The sequence below is a fragment of the Pteropus alecto genome, unplaced genomic scaffold (genome assembly GCF_000325575.1).
Source record: "Pteropus alecto unplaced genomic scaffold, ASM32557v1 scaffold3, whole genome shotgun sequence".
Lineage (NCBI taxonomy): Eukaryota > Metazoa > Chordata > Mammalia > Chiroptera > Pteropodidae > Pteropus > Pteropus alecto.
In genome coordinates this window covers 62429896-62437830 of record NW_006442484.1, presented here as the reverse complement: position 1 = coordinate 62437830, position 7935 = coordinate 62429896, and the positions used below count along the sequence as shown (strand labels likewise).

The window sequence follows — 7935 nt, the reverse complement described above, 5'->3', positions numbered from 1 at the left end:
TGGGACAGAAACCAGACTCGATTTACTCTAATTAAATAATGAGGAATTTTGAATATCTCAGAGAAATTTAGGTAGAAAAAAATATAATTCAAGTAAGTGGGAGTTCAGAAACCTATCCTATGAATAAGAGGCTGAAAGAGTTGACATTATTTAAATGAGATATGAGAAAGTGAAGAAAAATTCCTGCCATTTAGATGAGAAGACTTTAAGAGAGGGTTTGGATTGGTCTCCCTGTTTTGGAAACACCATCCTGTAAGCATTAGGCTGTACTCTACGTGTTTTCAGAGTACTTAGAACCCCCACACAACATTAAGGATTCCATGATTGTAGTAATAATAAGCTACTGTAATTGGCTAGTGAGGAAATTTTATGCACTTATTTTTGCAGAAATTGTCCAGAGACAATAATCAACTCTCTGCCTGGAGTAATTAGAACATTTGGGGAGAATGAAGATGGTTGGAATAGATAATTTGGTGAATCTTTTCATCTCAGGTTTATGCATATTGTGGTTGAAAGATATAGCCAAAGAAAAGTGTCAGTGTAACGGAAAAACCTTAGGCAGCCCCTTTCAGTGACTTGTAAGACAATTTCTCCTTAGAGCTGCTCATTTTGTCATTCTCTATTTTGACTGTTCTTTCCTTATCTGCTCAAAGATGCTGGGAATACCATTTAACTCTTTCATGTAAATGTTGCCATGCTGCCCAATCACCACAGAGTATTGTCTAACCAGAAACAAGATATTTTACTTCGTAGGTCATTTCCATTGCTGTTACTTCTCTGAGAAATATCTTCCTCTTCTACGATGGGGTGTCGTTTTTCTTTGGAACAACCTGTTTTCTCAGACTGACAGTTTCCTGTGTTTTTAATTTCCAATTTAAAGAGTTTTCCCAAGATGCTCCACATTTCCAGATTGTTCTGGATCCAAATAGCACCCTCATGAAGAACTGTAAGAATTAAAAAAGTTAATCCATATAAAGTTCTTAGAATTGCCTGGCACAGAGTAAGCGTTCAGTAAGTGATTGCTATTATTGTTGTTACTCTATTTCATACGTGGCTCCCCATGTTACAACTGCTAGGTTCTAAAGAAGGAGGGGAGGTGACTTAAAGAGAAGAACAAATCCGATCATGCAGAAAAATTATAGTAACTTCAAAGTATAGTTCTGGAAAATCTCTTTAAATCTAGCCAACGCACAATGGAAAACCCCTAAAGAACCAATCTAATTATTTAATTAAATGGAACCATTATGCTGACTTTTACTACAGAAGGCAAGCATAATTTAGAAAATAGGGCATTTTAATTCTCTTTTGTTTTCCAATTAACGCAATTGCTCTAATAGGGGTACTCGTGCTTGAGCATATGATCTTTGAGTATGTATTCCATATGTAATTTCAGTCTCTCTTTTTTACTCTCTCTCCCTCTCACCAAAAAACAAAATCCTCACCTGTTGACACAGAGGTTCATTTATTACAATGCTCAGGGTGCCCAGAGTTTGACCTCAAAGCAAAAATCTTCCTCCCACCAGAGCTGCCATGAGCAGTGCAGGCACCCCCTGCAACTCTACTTTTCCTGCCGGCTATAATTAGGACGTTGAAGTAATGGAGTTCTCATTTTTTTGCTGATGCCAGCTTACCATGGCAGACCACACGAGTTTACCCCTAGTTGAAAGTGATAAAGAAAATGCCAAGAACATTCATTTTAATTGGTCAACATCACATGGACTTCAGTGCCACTGTTTTATGGTCCTCTGTTTCAGATTTTTTTTCAGCTACCAGCTGTCAGCTTGCTATGGTAGATATTCTTATTTGCATTTGATTATCCTTTTTATTATTATTTTGTTACTAAATTATTAATTATTATTTGAAAAGTTTCATCCTCTTATGTTTATCTTACCTCACTTAGGTGACAATTTCATCTGCCCTAATATTTATTAAATTCTATATAAAAGACTGGCATTTTCACATTGGTGAAAAATTATCTTTTTCATCAGATGGTCTCTCAGACTAGGATAGATGGCAGATATTTTTTTTCTTAAGGGCTTGCTTTGAGGTTTTATAACTACAAGTAGAAAATGTGTCATATGGGTCATGTGTGGTGGTGGTGATCATGATGGTGGTAGGGATGGTGGGACCAGAGATTATTTACTATAACTAGATATGTTTTTTTCTGCCCTGATTGGGCTGATTTATCCCTGAACTAAGGAAAATGTTTAATTTGTTACTCTCACATGATAGGAGAGAATGGTAGAGGAGAAATGTGTTTTTTAAAAAGTGAACACACTATTCTTAAAGGTCTTGAGATGATCCTGGAAGTTAGGCACAATCTGAATAGTAGAAATGTGGTCTTTGCCTTTGGAGTTGACGTAACACTTGTTAGTGGCATCCATCATATTCGCCTTTTAGTTACATAATATCGCTGCTGCTGTTGTGAGGTGTGAGCAGGAGCTGAGCTTCCTCCTTGGGGTCCATACTCCCTCTCACTCCTCCGTAAAGTCCTTCGCACATAGGCCTATGATGAGAGCACAGGCAAGTTGTTCCGACACGCTCCTCTGGGCTGCTTTTTTCATTTATGAGATTGAAGAAATTCATAAATAACTATTAAAATGGAAAATTATTTCATGCATAGAGATGATGTTTAAGAAGCAATTATGAAGCTTAAGAATAAGCTTGTCCACAATCGCATTTCTAGGTATTTATCCAAAGAAAACCAAAACAAAAGTTTGTAAAGATGTATGCACCCAATATTCATGGCAGCACAATTTACAATAGCCAAGATATGGAGGCAACCTAAATGCCCATCAATAGACAATCGGGTAAGGGGATGGAAAAAGATATTGCTTTGATGGACCTAGAGGTATTTGAAATAAGTCAGACAGAGAAAGATAAACACTATATAATTTCACTTATATGTGGAATCTAAGGAATAAAAAGAAAAAACTAATCAAAAACAGACTCACAAATATAGTGGACAATATGGTGTCGGACAGAAGGAAGGGGCTTAGGGGCTAGGAGAATGGGGTGAAGAGCTAAAAAAGTACAAATTAGTAGCTGATAGTTGGTCATGGGGATGGGGAGCATGGCATAAGGAATGCAGTTAGCATTAATACATCGGCTAGGTGGAGGGCCAGAGGAGGGAGGGAGCAATTGGGGGGATCATTTTATGAACTATATAGATGTCTAACCAATGTACTGTATACTTGAAACTAATTTAAATAAATAAATTTTGAAAAATAAAATTAAAAATTAAAATTAAAAAAAAATTGTCCAACCAGAGATTTTTTTTTTTAATAAGTGAGGGACAGGTAGAGATAAAAGAGAAATTTAAATTAATTACAGCAACTAGAAAACCCTGATGTTAAGGATAAAATAATAGAAATTAAGAAGTATATGCAAAACAGGATTAATAGGTTATAGTGATATCAAGAAACTGAATCTATAAGTATAAAATTTAAAATTCATAATTTAAGAAAAAGTTTTACCATTCAATTGGAAGTTCTTTCTATTAAAGAACAGCATTAAAGATCAAAATCAGAAATAAAAGAAAATAAAGAGAAATTCCTAATTTTATGGAGGATCAATTTTCTCACTCAAATACCATGTATTCCTCTATTACACTCTGAGTAATTATGAGGCCGATGATAACAGTGACTGTCATTTATTGGATGTTTTTCCTAAGCCAGAGGTGGACAAACTATGGCCCCATGGGCCAAGTCCAGTCTGACACTTGCTTATGTAAATAAAGTTTTATTGCAACATAGCTATGTTCATTTGTTTATATATTACCCATGGCTGCTTTCATGCTACAAAGATAGACTTGAGTCATGCAACAGGAACTGCTGACCCTGCAAAGCCTAAAATATTTACTACCTAGCTCTTTATTGAAAAAGTTTGTTAACCTCTGATTTATGGTAAGCGCTGTTTTTTACATACATCGTGTCATCGATTCCTTACAACATCCCTAGGAAATTAGTGTAGACGAAATTAAAGTTTAAAGATGTTTAGTGTCTTGCACAAGGACACCCAACTAAGTAGAAGAATCTGGACTTGACCCCATGAGTGCTAATCGGAGAGCCTGAACTTTCCCTCTGGGTCCAATTTCTTTGTCATTAGCTTTTAGAAAGATGACAGGCATATCATGCTGGTTAACAGCAAGAAGACTCTGCAGCCAGATTGCTTGAATTCAAATGACCTCGGGCAACAAATGACTACCTTCTTTGTGCCTCAGAATATAAATATTAGCAAACATTATTATTAACCTTTTGTTTTATAGATGAGATTTTAAATCTCCAGTAATGTTTTTAAGTTTTCTGAGGACCTAAGTTTACAAACAAGTCTAGCCTTACTCCTGTGCTGGATATTTCAGAGGGATGATGGCTTTGGAAAGGTAAAATCGTGAGTCAAACATTAATTTTTTTTATAATTTTAATTATCAGGTCCTTCATAGACAGCAATCTCAGCCAACCAAGGAGAGTTCCCCTCCCAGAGAAGAAGCACCTCCCCCACCTCCTCCAACTGAAGACAGTTGTGCCAAAAAGCCCCGGTCTCGCACAAAGATCTCCTTGGAAGCCCTGGGCATCCTCCAAAGTTTTATTCATGATGTGGGCCTGTACCCCGATCAGGAAGCTATTCATACTCTTTCTGCCCAGCTGGATCTCCCCAAACACACCATCATCAAGTTCTTCCAGAACCAGCGGTACCACGTGAAACATCATGGGAAGCTCAAGGAACACCTGGGCTCTGCAGTGGATGTGGCTGAGTATAAGGACGAGGAGCTGCTGACAGAGTCCGAGGAGAACGACAGCGAGGAAGGCTCGGAGGAGATGTACAAAGTGGAGGCTGAGGAGGAAAGTGCGGAAAAAAGCAAGGCTGCGCCTGCTGAAATTGACCAGAGATAATGTGAACTCCTAACAGGCAAAGCAATACATCGGTCCAAGGATTTTCTGTTTTAGTTTCTTAAAAAAAATTTTTTTTTGCTTTATTTTATTTTTGTCCTTTTTTTTTTTTTTTTTGGTCTGTTTTGTTTTTCTTATCTTTTTTGACATTTCTTTGTGGCACAGGATACACCTGTAGACTGAATAAGTTCAGTATTTCAGAATCAGACATCGCCTTGGCAAAGACACTAAAGTGTTACACTTTTACAATTGACTGGATCATAGTAATTATAATCACAGGAGACTCTGCCTTCATTATTCTTGCACTTATGGAAGAGACATCAGGCAAGTTCCAGGATGAAAAGACCTATGAAATAAATGAAGGAAGCTACAAGTGTGTGTGTATATGTATATGTATATATCTATATATTTACATATATATATTAAAATTGCATGGGACAGAGAACTTTACAATCTGAAAGAATAGACTGTGAAATGAGTTCTTAAAGAAGAGACTTGTTTATGTATTAAAAAAACCACTTCACAGTGAGTTGCTTTGGCTTTTTGATAAACTGCGGCCTGCTCTCAGGGTGGGGTGACTATTTTTGAATTCCTATTTATTTTCTGTGTTTGTCCCTGATTTTTTTTTTTTTTTTAATTCTATAGCTTCCTATCTGGCAGCTTGATGGGTAATTTTTGAGGTATGTATTTAACAAAATAAATCAACACTGCCAAAAAAAAAAAAAAAAGAAGAAGAAAGTAAAGTGAAAAAAAATCAGGGCACCTTAAATGATAGAAGTCAAATTACTCTTAAAGACACAATGCACACTTAAAATGACTCGATATGTTCCGTTATTCAACTTGTCATTACTGTAGTGAACAGATGTATTTCTGTGGAATTCCAAATGAGTGAAACTGAAATTCAGTACAGAGAAAACTTGTACATTAGTGCAGTCTTGAGAAAATGACATTTCGACGTTGGACATACGGAATTCATAGTATGAGCCACATTTTGTTGTGAAATTTATTTACCTGCTCGTGGCTTCAAATCTTAAAATTTTAATAAGCCTGCTCATTTAAAAGTTCTTTGTTGTTGCTGTTTTTTTTTTTTTTTAAATAGAAAATAGTTTAATGTAATGTTAAGTTAGGAAAGAAGTTGCTGCCCAGTTAAAGGGGCTCCCTCTCAAATAAATCTCCATCTTTCTGTCTCTCAAGAGACGTTTCTCATTTCTGTTTCACTTTGGGCTTCCGCTTCTTCATACACATTCCATCCACCTAACCAAACATTTGTAGTCCCTGCTCTCACAAGCTCATCCCTTCTCTGGTATGGCAGCCCCAGCAAGAACCTGTTTTTGAATCATTGTGCAGCTCCAGGCAATAGAGTATGTGAAGCAATTGCAGTGGAATCACCTACTCGTCACCAACAGAAACGTTTTCCCAGTTACTTATATAGCAGTTTCCTTATGTAAAGCAGAACTAATGCTGACTGGCTGTTTAGTGGAACGAGCGTTAAAGCTGCAATCTACTATAGTTCTCCCAACCTCTTTTAGCTTCCTATTAGAAACACCAGCAGCATTATTTTCCACTTTTACTTACAGTCATTGCAAGAGGAGACCTCACCTTCAGGACTGGCCTGGTGAACCTAATCCATGCTTCAACGTGGCCATCAAACAGTCCCACACAGTTGGATTTTTTTTTTTTTTTTTGAGTTGTGCTCTCATGCAACCTTGTCAAAGACCTCATGCAATATCACTTTGAAAGTTATTTTCTGTTTACTACACAAACATTGTAATATAACTGTTAATACTATTTATATATTTGAAAGGTATAAAAGGTAGGAGTTAAAAAAAACCTCTATGTGTAGATATTAACTCAGAACTTACAATATACAGGGAGAAGACATGTTGCAATACAAGCTAATTCTAGCTGCTCAGTAACCTCTGGAGTTTTTAAAGGGACATTTTCCTGTACTTTTTCAAATAATGATGTTTAAAAAATTATCCTGACACGAGCATCATATACCTTTGCAAAAGGATGGTTGTTTGCAGTTAAGGCCTGGGCCCAGCCTTCCTATTTCTGTAGTATGCTGCAGCTTTAGTCAGAAAGTCCGTGGTTGCTGCTTCCTGATCTCCGAGTTACTCTTTCCAAATTGTCTTCTTACACTGTTGCTGAAGGTCACTCTGTACACGTAATGGAAACCGATCTTGCCAAGCTCTTACAAGGTGGTTCATCTATCGATGGCATCCGCATTTGGTATCTTTTACACTTCAACCAAAAATTTATTAGGTATTTTTCAATGCTAAGTCTTGCCTTTTATTTTTTAATTTCACTGCCAAGTTTGCAGTGGTTCTAAGTGAATCTGTGGGCATTTTAGCCTGTGGTCTTGCCAGATCTTTGCGAATTACAATGCATATATGTCTATTTATTCAATATCTGTCATATAATATCTATTTGGAAGAAAAAACTTTCTCTTGTAGTGCCTCTTGACAAAGCACAATTTCCCGCCTTTTTTTTGTGTGTGTGTGAAATGAAAAACAAATTGTGTTTTATTGCGGTATCAACAATGTGAATAAGGATTAACATATTGTAAATGTTCTTTTTTCCATGTAAATCAACTATCTTTGTTATCACTAAGTGATAATTAATTTTTAACTTATGTGCATTGTTAGGCTGTTAGAATTTTTTGGTTGTTAAAATAAAACGCATTCAATAAATATGATGTTGTTTGTCAAGTATTTTACTGGGCATTGCCTTCTTTCCCATTTCACTTTTCATGTCGAGTGAGACCTGGTGAGTGTAAGGAAAATCCGTTTCCTTATTTTAGAAATAAGACAGGAGTACTTCAAATTAGAGATGTTGGAGTCCTGTATGATGTATGGATTTAATTGTACATGTGAATGTATGTGCATCTCTGTGTGTTTATAAATGAAAGCATGCTCACATCCTGGAGCTGGCAACCATGAGAGTTCATTTATCCAAATGTTTTGTCGTATACAAGCAAAACTCAAATGTAGAAAGATATATTTATGGGCTTGCTTCTTTATTTTTCTAGTGAGTATTTTCTGTT

The 7935-nt window shown here is 36.3% G+C and overlaps 1 protein-coding gene across 4 annotated transcripts in view; it reads left to right on the top strand.

Annotated features, from left to right (window-relative positions):
• SATB2 (SATB homeobox 2) overlaps positions 1 to 7584 on the top strand; it is a 180544-nt gene extending 172960 nt beyond the window's left edge. For all 4 annotated transcript variants that reach the window (XM_025039435.1, XM_025039434.1, XM_025039433.1 and 1 more), the window contains one exon: positions 4431 to 7584. In XM_025039435.1, coding sequence (XP_024895203.1) covers positions 4431 to 4892 — 462 coding nt within the window. In that variant the 3' untranslated portion in view covers positions 4893 to 7584. The remainder of the gene's footprint in view (positions 1 to 4430) is intronic.
• The last annotated feature ends 351 nt before the right edge of the window (positions 7585 to 7935 follow it).